This window comes from Zalophus californianus, chromosome 14 (assembly GCF_009762305.2).
Source record: "Zalophus californianus isolate mZalCal1 chromosome 14, mZalCal1.pri.v2, whole genome shotgun sequence".
NCBI classification, from domain to species: domain Eukaryota; kingdom Metazoa; phylum Chordata; class Mammalia; order Carnivora; family Otariidae; genus Zalophus; species Zalophus californianus.
Window position 1 is genome coordinate 93,373,957 of NC_045608.1, and position 17,025 is coordinate 93,390,981.

At 40.3% G+C, this 17,025-nt stretch overlaps 1 protein-coding gene across 1 annotated transcript in view; it reads left to right on the plus strand.

The window, feature by feature from the left end:
• The window catches only part of ATP9B (ATPase phospholipid transporting 9B (putative)), a 266,980-nt gene that overhangs the window by 80,987 nt on the left and 168,968 nt on the right, over nucleotides 1-17,025 (plus strand). Inside the window, 1 exon segment of the mRNA XM_035723907.1 lies at nucleotides 4,583-4,634. Coding sequence (XP_035579800.1) covers nucleotides 4,583-4,634 — 52 coding nt within the window.

A 17,025-nucleotide genomic window follows, 5' to 3' on the forward strand; every position in this document is an offset into this window, starting at 1 on the left:
GAATTCCTTGAGACTTTTGAAGAAGACTAGTGTCATTTTTACACAGTAGTTTCCAGAATATAGTTGAGGATGGAACACTGCCCAGGCTCGTGTTAGGAGTCCAGTTACTATCCTATCAGCTCAAGAGAAAGACAGCACAACAAGAGAAAACAAATATCCCTTGTGAATAGAGACACAAAAAAAATTCTTTAAGAAAATAATTGCCTGTTGATATCCGCAATATATATAGAAAATTCGACATCATGATGATGTGGAGGTTATTCCAGGTACTTAAGGCCCATTCCGACATTCTAAAATCACCCAGTGTAATCCACTCTATGAACAGGTTAAAAGAAAATTATATGATCATATCAACATGTGACTACATCCAACACCCATTCATGATAAAAACTATCCACAGTTTGGATTAGATGGTAATTACCTTAATTATATTTAAAGGGCATCTGTAAAAACATAGAGCCAACATCATACTTAACAGTGAAATTCTGAATGCCTCTCCTTTCAGACTGGGAGTAAGTCAAGGATGTTTGTTCTTAACCACTGTTATTTAACTAACATTTCTAGCTACATAGAATAAGGCAAGTAAAGGAAATTAAAGGAATTCAGATTGGAAAGGAAGAAATAAAAATGTCCCCATTTGCAGACGACATGATTGTGTATATAGACAATCCCAAGGAACTGATGAAAAACCTGGAACTAATGATAATAGGTTCAGCGAAGTGGCAAATTATAAGATCACCACTCAAATACCAATCCCATTTCCAACATGTGGAAACTGAAATTAAAAATGAAGTACTCTTATAGGCAGTACTATGAAAACAAAATCTTAGGTATGCTGAAAATAACTGTGTTCATGAAAGTAATCAAAGACACTATAAAATTCCAGTTTTCCTAAAATTGAATATAGGTTTAATACAGTTCCCATTAAAATCTCAGCGAGGTTTTTTTTTTTTTTTTGAGAGATTTTATTTATTTATTTGACAGAGACAGCGAGAGAGGGAACACAAGCAGGGGGAGTGGGAGAGGAAGAAGCAGGCTCCCCGTGGAGCAGGGAGCCTGACGCGGGGCTCGATCCCAGGACCCCGAGAGCATGACCTGAGCCGAAGGCAGATGCTTAACAACTGAGCCACCCAGGTGCCCCGAAGTTTTGTTTTTTGTTTTTACTTTTTTAGACACAATAAGCTTATTCTAAAACTAATTTGTCAAGGCTAAAATGGCAAAAACGGCCTTCATAAGGAGAATAGAGTGAGAAGGGTCACTTCCTGATGTTAAGGCATACTACCTAGCTTTATTTACCAACACAGTGTGTAAGAAGAAATAAAGATCAGTGGAATGGTGTGGAGAACCCAGAAATAGACACACCCAAAGGCTCAAGTGATTTTTTTAAGAAAACAATTCCATTATGATAACATTAAAAAGAATAAAATACTTATAAATAAAATAATTGTTAAGAATAAGCAACAAAAGTGCAAAACTTGTACTTTGAAAACTACAAAGCAGTGTCAAAATATACTAAAGGAGCCCTAAGTAAATGGAAAGACATCCTAGATATCATGGATTAGAAGTATTAATATTGTTAAAATGGCAGTACTCCCCAAATTGATCTACGTATTCTGTGCTATCCCTCTCAACATCCCAGCTGACTTTTTTGCAGAAATTGACAAGCTGATTTTAAAATTATATGGAAACACAAGGGACCCAGAATAGTGAAAAACAGTTTTGAAAAAGGTGAATAAAATTTTAGTATTCACACTTTTCCATTTCAAAACTTTATTCAACGTTAGAATAATCTAGACAGCATAGAACTCGCAAAAATTCAGAATTGAAAGTTCAGAAACAAAGCCTTAAATATGTGGTTAATTGCTTTTCAACATGGGTGCCTAGAAAACTCCATGGGGTAGAGGGGTATATTTAGGTCAGTGCTCTTTTTTTTTTTTTTTTTTTGGACCCAGTACTGTTGGTGAGATTCTCCCATTTTGTTGTGGGTAGCCGTAATTCATTCATTTTGTTGTTCCGTAGTATGTCTTTTATCCATTCTACTGTTGCTGGATATTTGGGTAGCTTATTAGTCTTGCCTATTAGAAATGATAATTCCATGTCATACTTGACTCAGTTGGCACACATTGCTAGTGTTTATATACCTAAAGAGCGGAATTGTTGGGTTTTGGATTGTGCCAGGTTCCACTTCAGTAGATACTGCAAATGATTTTGCAAGGTAATGTATCCAATTATACTGTAATGAGCGTGTGTAAGAGTTCCTGTTGCTTCACATGTTTGCTGACACTTGGCATTGTCAGCCTTTTTAACTTAGCATTTCCAATATTTATGTAGTAGTTGTGGTTTTGACATGCATTTTCTTGAAAAATAAGTTGGACACCTTTTCATAGGATTTGGGGAATCTTTCTTATTTGGGAAGAGCCTGTTAAAATCCCTTGCCATTTTTCTTCTAAGTTATCCCTTCTTTTCTTAACTGTTTATGGGCCATTGTGTATTCTGGCTGGGAGTTTCTTATTAGTTATATATTGCAATTATTTTTTCCTCCCTGGTGTGCTTTGTTGAAGAGATGTTCCTAATTTTGATTAAGTCTACTTTATTAATCTTTTCATTTGGAGTTAGTTGGGGATTTTTGTTTTGTTTTTTAAATTTTTGTTTGTGGAGAAGGAGGAATGTTGTTAGGGTTGGTGGGGAAGAAATTACTCTCTGCCAAAAAGTTGTGAAAATATCTGTAATATCTTTTAGGGCTTTATAGTTTTGACTTTGACATTTAGAAGCAGAAATCATTTGGAATATATTCTTATGTTTTGATTGATACAGAGCTTTAGTATTTATTAGCTCCTGTCATCTCCTATAGATACCTAATAAATTAGTTTCTCAGTACTGTTTATTGAGAAGACCACAGTGTCCTCGTTGGTCTGCAGGAGCGCCTTTCTCATTAATCTAGTGTCCATTCTTATGTGGGCCTCCCTTCTGGAGTCTCTGTGTTCCCATGGGTATAATTATCTATCTTAGAGGAATACCATCTTGTCTTCATTGCTCTACTTTAATATTTTAGTTTTGTTATATTGTAGAATCCACCTTCCACGTTTCTCACATTTGTCTTGTTCATTCTTGGCCTTGGCATTTCCCTCTAAATATTAGGAATACCTTGTCAATTCCTCTCAAAAAACATGTTACGATTTTGATTGGGTTTGTGTTAAATACATATTACCAGTTGATGGGCACATGACATCTTTAGATTCTGATTTTGGAGGATGATGTATTCTGTGTGTTTAGGTTTTATTTAACTTCTTTCAATAATGTTTGATAGTTTTCGTTTAGAGAACTTGCCTTTTGTTAGTTACAGTCTCACCGTAGTTTTTCTTATTGCTGAAATGGGTGTATTTAAAAAATACTTTCTTGCTTGTCATTACTTCTATTTATATACTTGTTTTCTAGGTCATTAATTTCTGTGTTTATATTTGTTTACATCCTTGTACTTTCTTTGGGGTTCATTGGCTCCCCCTGCCCCTGCTTTCAAGTGGACATTTAGCTTGTATTTTTAGCTTCCTTTATATATTGTATGCATTGAATTGTGAATATTTTCCTCTTAACATTTTCTTTTGGCTCTGGCAGAATGGTTTCACACACGTTGCTGCGTTGAGTTTTTGTTATCATTCAGTTAAAAATATTTTCTAATTTCCATTGTGATTTCTTTTTTGACCTAAGAGTTCTTTAGATCTTAATAATTGACCTTTCTTTATTCATGTTAGAAAAAGGTAGCTTTATCCCAGAACGTATCGTTTTCACCTTTAACGACTTATATTTGTTTTTATTGCTTGCTTACTGACAGGTAATCCATTTCTTTTTCATGTGTGGGTAAATCTTTACTTAGGTCTCAAAAAATATAAGTACTTCATGAAATTGTGTTCTTATTATATATTTTTCCTTTAGTTTGGTACAGCTTTTCCAATTGACAAAATTATTAGTAATGATTAAATAAATGCACGAATAGGAAATACTTGTCTAAGTTTATATGCTGTAAGTACCTTTGAGTTTTTGTCCTTTTCTGCTTTATAAAAGAATATCTCTCAAATTTATAGGGTTGGCTTTTTTGTCTGCTCAGTTGTACATTTATTCATTTATTCAGCATTCAGTAAGTGTTTTATTTATGATGTGTTTTGTTTTGTGTTAGGCTTTGGAAGAATCCTATTCTCACTCTCCAGGGTTAGTCTACTAGGGAGGACATAATTTATTATAGGGCAAAAACTGCTATATTGTATGTATGAGTTCAGTTAACAAAGAGGCCACAGAAAAGGCAATATTTAACATTTTTCAGAAATGGAGACGTTTTCAAGTCATTATAAATGCTGTTTTCATGGTTTGTTAACGGGAAAAAATCGTTAAAAAGTCCAACTAAAAAATGAATTTAAATATAAATTATACAAATTGTTAAAACAAATTATTAATGTTAATTGCTTCAGTATAAATTTTAATTATAACTTTTTTTTAGTTGTTTTTACTAGCTATTTCTACTTTGTAATAGAATGGTATTACTTTATAAACTTGCATATAGATAATTAGTGTTTTATATTACTCTCTGCAGAATCAAAGAATTCCATCGGACATGGTATTTCTTAGGACTTCAGAAAAAGCAGGTATTTATATTTGTATTTAAATTGCTGATCATCTAGTATTTTAGCAGTTTAATTTTCATTTTGAAAGGTAAAAGTTAAATTTATTCTTATAAAAACTTTTCTTCGAATGATACATTGAATTCATTAATTCTAAATCACATTTAACTGTTGATATTTAAAATGAAAATCTTTAGTGTATATGTTTGTTTTAAAAAATATAATCCTATCACAACTTTTTATATCAAATGAGTGCTTTTGTTCAGAGCTATATCGATAGCGAAGTAATTAAATGATGTTGCTTGAAATTTGATTGCTATTCTGTATTTGCAGTTTTATTCAGCAAACGTTTATTTACCACCTACTATGTGCCAGGCACTACTTGTCTCTTGGGATACAAAGGGGGCTAAGATGGGTGGGGGAACAGAAGAGGAAGCAGACAGTTTGTGTAGGTGAGTTGAAGTGGGCTTCGCAGGATACATGATATTTATATGACCTGAGCTCTCACCAGTGAGGAGAAGTGGAAAAGGGGAAATGAGACGGAAGCCTCATGCGGTCAAGGAGAAGAACTGTGTGTTGGAAGTCAGGAAACCCAAAATCTAGTCTGCTTTGGCCAATTTTTAATTATATGACCTAGACACATGGTCACCCATTTTCTTAATGTCTAAAATGATGAGAGGTTTATCAGGTAATACCCAAGTTCCTTCTGCCTTGCATTTCTGACTGTTAAATAAATAGTATTTTTTTTCTTTAAATTTTTTTATTGTTCTGTTAATCACCATACATTACATCATTAGTTTTTGATGTAGTGTTCCATGATTCATTGTTTGTGCATAACACCCAGTGCTCCACGCAGAATGTGCCCTCCTTAATACCCATCACCAGGCTGACCCATCCCCCCACCGCCCTCCCCTCTAGAACCCTCAGTTTGTTTTTCAGAGTCCATCGTCTCTCATGGTTCGTCTCCCCCTCCAGTTCGCCCCCTTCATTCTTTCCCTCCTGCTATCTCCTTCTTTTTTTTTTTTCTTAACATATATTGCATTATTTGTTTCAGAAGTACAGATCTGTGATTCAACAGTCTTGCACAATTCACAGCGCTCACCATAGCACATACCCTACCCAGTGTCCATCACCCAGCCACCCCATCCCTGCCACCCCAACCCCCCTCCAGCAACCCTGTTTGTTTCCTGAGATTAAGAACTCCTCATATCAGTGAGGTCATATGATACATGTCTTTCTCTGATTGACTTATTTCGCTCAGCATAACACCCTCCAGTTCCATCCATGTCATTGCAAATGGCAAGATCTCATTCCTTTTGATGGCTGCATAATATTCCATTGTATATATGAACCACATCTTCTTTATCCATTCATCTGTCGATGGACATCTTGGCTCTTTCCACAGTTTGGCTATTGTGGACATTGCTGCTATAAACATTGGGGTGCACATACCCCTTCGGATACCTACATTTGTATCTTTGTGATAAATACCCAGTAGTGCAATTGCTGGATCGTAGGGTAGCTCTATTTTCAACTGTTTGAGGCACCTCCATACTGTTTTCCAGAGTGGCTGCACCAGCTTGCATTCCCACCGACAGTGTAGGAGGGTTCCCCTTTCTCCGCATCCCCGCCAACATCTGTCGTTTCCTGACTTGTTAATTTTAGCCATTCTGACTGGTGTGAGGTGGTATCTCATTGAGGTTTTGATTTGGATTTCCCTGATGCCAAGCGATGTTGAGCACTTTTTCATGTGTCTGTTGGCCATTTGGATGTCTTCTTTGGAAAAATGTCTGTTCATGTCTTCTGCCCATTTCTTGATTGGATTATTTGTTCTTTGGGTATTGAGTTTGATCTGTTCTTTATAGATTTTGGATACTAGCCCTTTATCTGATATTTCATTTGCAGATATCTTCTCCCATTCTTTCGGTTGTCTTTTGGTTTTATGGACTGTTTCTTTTGCTGTGCGAAAGCTTTTTATCTTGGTGAAATCCCAATAGTTCATTTTTGCCCTTGCTTCCCTTGCCTTTGGCGATGTTTCTAGGAAGAAGTTGCTGCGGCTGAGGTCGAAGAGGTTGCTGCCTGTGTTCTCCTTTAGGATTTTGATAGACTCCTGTCTCCCATTTAGGTCTTTCAACCATTTGGAGTCTATTTTTGTGTGTGGTGTAAGGAAATGGTCCAGTTTCATTCTTCTGCATGGGGCTGTCCAATTTTCCCAACACCATTTGTTGAAGAGACTGTCTTTTTTCCATTGGACATTCTTTCCTGCTTTGTCAAAGATTAGCTGACCATAGAGTTGAGGGTCCATTTCTGGGCTCTCGATTCTGTTCCATTGATCTATGTGTCTGTTTTTGTGCCAGTACCATACTGTCTTGATGATGACAGCTTTGTAATAGAGCTGGAAGTCCGGAATTGTGATGCCGCCAGCTTTGCTTTTCTTTTTCAACATTCCTCTGGCTATTCGGGGTCTTTTCTGGTTCCATACAAATTTTAGGATTATTTGTTCCATTTCTTTGAAAAAAGTGGATGTTATTTTGATGGGGATTGCATTGAATGTGTAGATTGCTCTAGGTAGCATTGACATCTTCACAATATTTGTTTTTCCAATCCATGAGCATGGAACGTTTTTCCATTTCTTTGTGTCTTTCTCAATTTCTTTCATGAGTATTTTATAGTTTTCTGAATACAGATCCTTTGCCTCTTTGGTTAGATTTATTCCTAGGCATCTTATGGTTTTGGGTGCAATGTAAATGGGATCGACTCCTTAATTTCTCTCTCTTCTGTCTTGTTGTTGGTGTATAGGAATGCCACTGATTTCTGTGCATTGATTTTACTGAATTCCTGTATGAGTTCTAGCAGTTTTGGGGTGGAGTCTTTTGGGTTTTCTACATAAAGTATCTTATCATCTTCAAACAGTGAGAGTTTGACTTCTTCTTTGCCAGTTTGGATGCCTTTGATTTCTTTTTGTTGTCTGATTGCTGTGGCTAGGACTTCTAATACTGTGTTGAATAGCAGTGGTGATAGTGGACATCCCTGCCGAATGGACAGTATTTTTATAGGAAGCTCAGCATATTATTTATTTTTTTGGAAGCTCAGCGTATGTATTATTGGTAGTGTGGTGAAAACTCTAGAAAGGACAAAGTTAAATTTTAGAGTTGTTAATTAATTAATTAATTTTTTAAAAATATTTTTAAATATTCTCTACACCCAATATGGGGCTCAAACTTATGACCCTGAAATCAAGAGTCGCATGGTCTTCCAGCTGAGTCAGCCAGGCGCTAGAGTTGTTAATTTAGTTTTTTTCTCCATATGTAAACAGCATTTTTTTAAAGGGGTATTCTGAGGGGGGGAAAATGTTTTTTCAACTGTAGTTATGGTTATTTGCATTGTAAGACAAGGCTGCCATTAACAGAAGAGTTCAGCTACACCTAATAATCAGGTACACTTGATACATTTACTTTATTGTGTGTTACTCAACGGGAGGTTTTGTTCTTCCTGTGGAGCAGACTAGAGAGCTCCTCTCTTCCAGTCCATTCCCTTTCTTCTCAGAAATACAGCTGGACTCCCTTTCCTGTCCAGTGAGATGGGGCTTTGCTCTGAGGGCTGGCCAGAGGAGGCTAGCTGGCCGCTTCCAGGCCTGGTCTTCACCTCTTCTGTAGCTCCATGTAGCCATGTGTCTCGAGTAAATGCACCTGGGGTTGTTGCAAGGCTTGGATTATTCTCCAGAGTTCTGAAAAAGTTGCTTTGGATGATTTTTACTGATGTTTTCATTATAGTTCTGGAGAAATGGATTTTCAGAGATTTTCACATTGCCATCCCTGTTTACATCACCTATTGTTTATGATGTTTGTCTTTGTTTCTAAATGTATTCAATATAATGAATAGAAAAATCTTTGCATTTGAGAAATGCTTTCATATTAATGGCCCTTCTAATGACTGTGGTAGAAATATATATGAGATTAAGAACATTATCCTAAATATGGAAATGTTTTTTTAGATAATTAACTTAAAGGAAATACAGGTTTCGTTAGGGGATAAAAGATGAAGGAAATCCAGCACTTTAAAACTGGAAGATGATGAGAACTGTCCATTTTCTAGAGGAGGAGTCTGAGGGCTGAGCAATATGAATGCCTTGTTGAAGATTGTGTGACTAACAGCAGTTTTAGTTCTTCAGCCTCTGAATGACTTATAGCCAGCAAAACATAGATAGAATATTAGAGCGTTAGGCAAATGAGATACTCTATATTATGTTAGCTTTGGATAAATAACATATCTAAACTGATGGCTTTTTTTTTAAGAGATTTTATTTATTTATTTGATGGAGAGAGAGAGAGAGCAAGCATAAGCAGGGGGAGTGGCGGGCAGAGGGAGAGGGAGAAGCAGACTCCCCACTGTGCAGGGGGAGCCTGATGTGGAGCTCGATCCCGGGACCCCGGGATCACGACCTGAGCTGAAGGCAGACGCTTAACTAACTGAGCCACCCAGATGCCCTAAACTGATGACGTTTTAAAAACATTTTCTTTCCTTCTAGTTTTCCCTTGGGTTTCATGTTACAGGGACATGTTGTAGTATAATGATACTTAATATTTTGTAGGTCCTGGATCTCTTTGAGAATCTTTTTTTAAAAATTTTTTTGAAATATTTTTATTTATTTGACAGAGCACAAGCAGTTGGGAGCATCTTAGGGAGAGGGAGAAGCAGGCTTCCCCGCCAAGCAGGGAGCCTGACTCAGGGCTCGATCCCAGGATGGTGGGATCATGACCTGAGCCGAAGGCAGACGCTTAACTGACTGAGCCGCCCAGGCGCCCCCTAAGCTTACAGTTCTCGGTTTCATTATTTTTTTCTATTAAATTTAAATTGTTAAAATTCACTGATTGTAGATATACAGGTATTAAAATGTCAGATTGCTATTTCATGCTGTTTTTCTTCTGAAATGGACCAAATAGCTTCACAGCTGGATAAAATGTGTGTCATGATACTGCTTTAAGTCAGTAATTCTTAGCTTTGGAAATTCTGTTTCTGTGACTTTAAGTGATTAAGTTTTTTAATTGTCTCATTTTCAAAAGTACACATACTCAGAATTTTTTGTGTATCAATACTCTTGATATTATTACTTTTCAGTTTCAGTTCAGAAGAATCTGATAGTGCATTGTCTACTAAAATAAAAATCTTCAAACCCTAGCCAGTATAAAAGTCTTAAATCTGTGTGGTGTGTCGGAGCTTGGACAGTTGCAGCTCAGGGAGTCTCTTTGTGGTGTCATATTGACTGTGTATTAACACAGGGCTTTCTGTGGGGCCGGCATCTAATTGTTTAGAATGCAGATGAAGCTGTTGATGGATCTGGGGACTGATGGCTTAAATTCCAATTAATCAGTTGCTTCATCAGTTTCTTAATTCAGATCAAATATCTCTTGAATGCACACAGTTCTTTTAGTGGTATTAAGAGAAATTAATGCTTTAGAACTAATTTTCATCCATCTCTTATAAATGCCAATATCTTTTTCACTTGTCTCCTCAGTGATGACCTTATAGTTTAAGTGTTTGGGACCTACTACAATAGCTCGGCCTCACCTGTTAGTGGGGCAGGGGTAGGTAAATGACACTGTACTCATCCACATTCTCTCTCTGGTGCTATTCATCTTCCCACCAGCTTAAAAATTTCATGCAGTCATTGAGTCATATAAATGATTTAGAAATTAAGTTTAATGGCAAACGATCTGGTATTACATATGCAAAGTCAATGTCTATTTTTCTTTTGTTGGGCATATACTGCACCCATCTCTTTCAGAGCTATTGGATTCATGAGCTGTTGCAGACACTCTACTAATATTACAGGATAACTTACCACCGTATATGACAGACTACGGTGCTCAGTCTCGTCGTGTCCCGTCAGTTACTTTATCACCACTTGAGGCAGCTCTCCTGTGGGACACCTAGTCTAGTTGATCTTCATTTGATTGTCATTAAACCTGTCCTTTCCTGTCAGCTCTTGTCAATTATACAAAATAAAATCAAGTATTCATAAGAAGTCTGTAACGGGATATAAGCAGACCAATTTAATAATTCATTTTTGCTGAGCCTTCACTGGCCTCAAGTGTAGCTAGTGCTTGCTGTTAAACATGATTAGATATGGTGTGTGTAAGACATGGCAAGTTGGCCGTACTTCTGATTTTGCTACAGTTCATTCTCTCTTTTTAAATTCTGTCAGTTACTGCGAAGTTAGTAATGTGAACTGTACTCGAAAATAAGTAATATGTCTATTGCCCCTAAATTTTTAAAGCAGCATATAATTATTTAACATGAAGATGTCCTTTTTTCTTTAAAGAAAGACAACTGTATTGCTTCCAGTGTTTAATAAGTTTACAGAACCTAGGTATTACTTTCACTTTTAGAAACAGAATGTTTGAAATATAAGAGACTCTAGAGATTCTCCCTTCTTCTTATTTTCTATGTTAGAAAGCAAACCTAGAGCAGAGCTGTTGGCACTGACATCTCAAAGTATGTGTCAGACAGAATCTAGAATCCGATCCCTGTGCGGTTACTTTTGTATCAGAACACACGTAAGCACATACACACACATGTATAAACATGCATATATTTTAAGAGGAAAAAAAATCAAGTTTGAAAAACTGTTTAACTGTAAAATAACATCCACTATAAATTTCCCTGTTCTCCTTTTTAGTTGAAACCAGTTTGTAAAATATCCTCCTTGTGGTAGGTCCTTTGGCAAGTAATGCATAACAAAATTTATTTATGTATTTAGATATATCTTTCAAAGTACGTGTAATCAGACAAAGGTCTCCTGGGTAAGTCTTCTTGATACAGTAGATGATTCAGAAGTCATTTCATAGCGCTCCGTCTTTTGGAGCCTTGGGAAAGTGACTTGGTTTCTGTTGAGGTGCCTAGAATCCTGCTGGCAGCACCACGGCAGAGAGCCGCTCCAAGGGTTGGAAGTGTCATTGGTGAAGGGTTTGCGTGGGGCACATTCCAGATCCTGAACTGTGATTAGTTGAAGGTGCATTGGCTGGCGGAGAAAAGTAGTAAGAGCGAGAAAACGCTCGTGGTATGTGCAGGACTACAGTTTCTAACAGAGCGCTCAAGGGAAAATGCGTCTAGCACGGATGTAGGTTTGCACAGACCCATTTTAGTGTTAGGACGTTATGTAAGAGGTGTCCTGGACTGGGCTCGGTGAAGATACGTTCTGCCTTCACTAGTCCCCCAGACTTGAGAAAGAGATCGCTAAATGAGTTCCAGGCGTACGGCTCTCACTGGCATACCTCAGTAGATTTTCCTCTAAATTTTACAACGCAACTCTGAAGTCAGTCCGATTTTTTTCCCCCCGTGCAGATGGAAACTTTAGTGGGGCGAGGTAACTGGCAGGGAGCATTGGTGAGTGAGGTGCAGAGCTGGTGTTCAGCCCAAGACTGGCCCTTCCTGCTGTGCCCCGGGAACAGGAGCCTCTCCTAGAGCGCGGCTGACACTCTGGGCCACGTTGCTCTTCACTGGGGTTGCTCTTCACTGGGGCCGTTGGCCTTACCTGCCGTAGGCTGCTGAGCAGCACTCCTGCCCCAGGTCACAAGATACCGGCAGCAGGTTTGAAAACAAACAGGATCTCCACAAGTTTCCAAGTGCCCCCCCAGGGGGGAAATCACCCCTGGTTGAAAAGCACTGGAGGACTTTTTTGTTTTCATTGAAGAGAATCCCTAAGTGTTCAGTTATGTATCTTTTGAGACTAATTAATATTCTTCAGAGGTGCTCTCAGTAAGAACAAACTGATTCTGTGGTATTTGCCTCCGTGGGGAAGAAGCTTCTGCTCCTGCCAGTGCAGCCAAGAATTCAGGGGCTGGCTCCATGTCCCTGCTGCTGCCAGGCTAAGGCCAGGGCGTCCCCCTGCAGGGGTGTCCACTAGCTGCCCACTTCCCCAGGCCTGGTGGACTGGGCCTCCCTTCTGCTCACCAGCTTCCACTCAGAGGCAGGAGCTCTGCCCCGTTTTGACAGTCTGGGAGTAATGGAGCCCCAGCTGGTCAGCCCCACCGGCTAGCTTGTAGGGCCGGAAGGGCTGCCACAACTCCTCCCCTAACCCAGCGCCCACTTAGAAGCAAGCAGGGGCCCCTCCAGATAAGGCTGGGTGCTGTCCTCTTCCATTCCCCGTGTCTTGGCCCAGACCTTTGCAGACCTTGCTCCAGTTCATGCCTACGGGAGGTGGTGAAAACAGCGGAGAGCTTGGTGGTCCGTCGTTCAAAGGGAGGATCCATGATACGTACCAACAAAGGACAGAGCAGCCCAGTGAGAAACTTTATTGCCAGAACCAGGGAAAGATTCAGCCAAAAGGAGTCCCACAGAATCACACTCTACACTGCGTGCATGTGCTAGTCTGCTCTGCTCAGGAGTGGTCAGAGTGAGACGGTCTTGAAAAGGCCTCCAGGACACACATCCATCAGCAAAGCCAAAGCCTTGCTTGTCTCAGGGGCCCTGAGCACAGTCTCTGGGTGTACTGCGCACGGCTAGTGGTAGTTCCTGCGAAGCTGAGCTTAGAAATAGAATCGCATGCCTCCCCGTTGGTCTAGAAGATTGTACGTGTGCCAGAACCATGGCTGTGGGCCCAGGAGTGTGGACAGAGACCACCTGCAAGCTGTTGGTCCATTCCTGACTGAACTAGGGGCAGAATCAAGAACCAACTTCCCAGTTGGGGAGAATAGCCTCTAAGCCACGTGTATCCAGTGGTAAAGGGTGAAAATCTGACTCAGTGAGTTCAGACACCACTTTTGACCAACAGGAAGTTGGTGTGGGGCCAGGAGCAGCCCGTAGAAAGCCAGGAATACAAATCTGGTCAGGGACAGGAGAGGGGTGGTGCATGCTACAGGGTAATTGGGCTTCACAGAATTAGGTCAGCCAAGTCCCAAAAAAGAAACATGTCTGAACAACAACCAGCACTCAAAATGTTTGATGTTTGTGTAACAGTTCAGAGTGTTCACTCATCAACTCTGGTGAATTTTATGTGATTGTACAGCAGAGGGGTTTGAAGTCAGATGGGCCTCCTGATGGCATTGTGCCGTTCATCCTGCCTGTCCCAGTGAGACCTCAGGGCAGTGCACCTCTAAGCTTGAAATAGGGGCATGTTCCCTACCGACTGTCCAACAGGACCTCAGATATATATAGGCCAGGACTGGCACTTAGTAGATGCTCAGTATATATTAGTAACTTTCTTGTTCAGAGAGAAATGACTTTTTATTATGCATGTATGTCTCTGTATATTTTGTGAGGAGTGTGGAACAGTTTCTAATCAAGAAAGTAGATACCATATTTATTTCTTCTTAGTTTGGAGTGTTCTGTTAGTTTCTCCCCATAACGATCTTCGGAAGGTATTTTCCAAATGAGCCAGGCCCCACAGAAGTAGACTTGTATTAAATCCCATGTCCCCGAATTCCTCTCCCTGGCACGTTGTCCCTCCTCCTGCCCACCCCCCAGGGGTCTCTGTAATTGTGGTCCTTTGGTCCTTGAGGTTCAGAGGGATCCCCGTCGTGGCAGAGAAGACAATTACACTCACAGAGCTAGTATACTGCTTTGTAAAGGAGACTGTTCTGGATGCTACGGGTCTTCTTTCCCTGAACTGCAGGTGGTACCTGCTTTTCATTTCCAGCTGAATCCCCGTCCCTCTCACCTTCACAGAAACCGCTCCATCTCACTTCTAGAGTAGGACATTGGGTGTGCCCCAAGGGATCGAGTGTGGGTTCTGTTTTAGAATCTCGAGTCTGGGTTACTTGTCAGCCCTGTCCTGCGTGTGTCTCCCAGAACTTGTTTTACTCCTTCGGATTTTGCTCATTTGCTTCTCTGATCATTAGACGAAATACTCACTGAGGTCAGGGGTCCCTGGAAGAATGTTCTCAGTGTCGTAGGTGTTGTGTGGATTTGGAGTGCACCCGGAAGAGAAGCTGTGTGTGAGCCCGTGTTGAGGAAGGGTGCAGCCGCGCCCCGTGAGCTGGGGTACAAGTTGGCCATGTCTGCTGGTCTGCTGCCAAACCTTCAAGTCTGTATTTCCATTTTTGAAGCTATCAGTAAATCTCTTTCAAACATCTGTCAGTATGTACAGCCTCCCCATCACTCCCCATCCAGTTTTATTTTTGTTGTTTTAATTATAAATATCTAATAGTTTATTTTAACCATTTGAAATTACTTGAACAATGTCACAGTTAAATAAGCATATTATTTCAGCTGCTTTTTGGACAAGTGATTGTTTTGTTTTGGAGGGAGAGAGAGGAAGAGAAAAGGTGGGCGGGACGCAGAGGGAGAGAGAGTCCTAAGCAGACGCCAAGCGTGGACTCAGTGTCGTGACCCTGAGATCGTGACCCAGGCTGAAATCGAGAGTTGGACGCTTAACTCACTGAGCCACCCAGGCCCCCCTGGATAAGTGATTTTTAACAGGTTCTATTAGATATCAGAAAACTCAGCCAGCATCTTCTGGTTCCGTCTTCTGAATCTAAGCAACTTAGAAGCCACCACATTGGGAGTTTTAGGCCCTCTCTTTACTGGGTGACTACAGCCTGTGAGCAGCCACAGGCTTTTTTGTAAGGCTGTTCACCTCTTTCCCTCTACCAGTAACCTTACGATTCCTGTGTCTTCCTTTAAAGTTAAAACCCCTTTCACCCAGGACACTGAAAGTTACGCCATCAATACTAATAAATAAGTAGTTTAAAATATTGTGAAAACGTTTTATTTAATGTTTCTGTTTTGCTGTCTTCTGGATAAAAGGGAAAAGGCCATGAGATAAGTTATTGATGAAATGAGCTGCTGAAGTGGAGAGGAGGTGTAGTCGGCCGATAACTGTCATAGCGTGAGCGCTGGTAAATGACCGCGCATGCAGTCAGCCGTCCACCAGAGCCGTCCTGGTGCTGAGCTGCATCGATCAGTAGTAGAGTGTCAGCGAAGTTGATGGATGGGGCCAACACGGATAGACAGCAGAAGGGAGCCCTGAAATATAAATATGAGAAAAGTATAAGGAAGGGGAGTCTCCATCTCTGCAGGTGTTCAAATATAAATTGAAATGTGGGTTTCTGTGGTGCAGTTCCAGTTATTTGCAGCATTTCTCTCTTTACTGCAGAGATCCCATGTTTGTACAGTTGACCCTTGAGCAACCCGGGGGTTAGGGCTGCTTACCCCCCCTACCCCGCCCATCCCCCACTCTCCACGCAGTTGGAAATCCACGTATAACTTTGGGCTCTCCCAGAACTTAACTACTAATAGCCTGCTGTTGGCTGGAGCCCTTACCAATAACATCAAGTCTGTTAACATATTTTATATGTTCTCTGTATTACAGGCTGTATTCTTATAACAAAGTAGGCTGGAGAAAAGAAAATGTTATTAAAATCATAAGGAAGAGAAAGTACATTTATAGTGGACCCATTAAAGGATCAACTTTATAATATTTTTGTTGATACATTTTTGTATTAATCTGAACGCATTTTTATTTTTTATTTTTTATTTATTTATTTTTTAAAGATTTTATTTATTTAAGAGAGAGAGTGCACAGAGGGAGAGGGAGAAACAGCCTGCCCACTGAGCAGGGAGCCCGATGTAGGGCTCGATCCCAGGACCCTGGGATCATGACCTGAGCTGAAGGCAGACGCTTAACCAACTGAGCCACCCAAGCGCCCCGAATGCATTTTTAAAATATATTTTCAGACATTAATTTTTTAGAGCAATCACAGGTTTTCAAAAAGGGAGGTACAGAGATTTTCCACGTACCCCTGTACTCACACACGTATCGCTTCTCCCGTCATCAGTAGGCCCCAGTGGAGTGTTGCATTTGTTACCAGTGATAGACCCAGACTGGCACATCGCTATCAGCCAGAGTCCACAGCTGACGTGAGGCTTCGCTCTTGCCGGGATGCCCTCTGTGTGCTCGGACAAATGTAGACATGTATCTGCCATTATGGCATCATACGGAGTGTTTTCGTTCATGATATTATTTGTAAAAATTCTCTGTGCTCTGTGATCTATTCATCCCTCAGCAAACACTGATCGTTTTATTTACTCCATAGTTTTGCCTTTTCCAGAATGCCGTATCACGTTGTCTTCTTTCACTGAGTGGTGTGCATTATGAGCTTTCTTTCGTGGTCTGACAGCTCATTTCTTTTTAGCGCTGAATAATTCTTCATTGTCTGGATGCACCATAGTTTATTCATCTGCCTATTGAAGGACATCCTAGTTGCTTCCAGGTTTTGGCAGTTACGAGAAGAGCTGCTGTAAGATCCGTGTGCAGGTTTTTGTGTTGACTTAAGTTCGCATGTTCTTTGGGTAAGTGCCAAGTCGCACAGTCGCTGGATTATACAGTACGGTTGTGTCTAGCTTAGTGAGACTTGCGCCCATCTTCCGCAGTGGCTGCGCCATGTTGCATCCCCACCAGCAGCAAGTGCGAGTT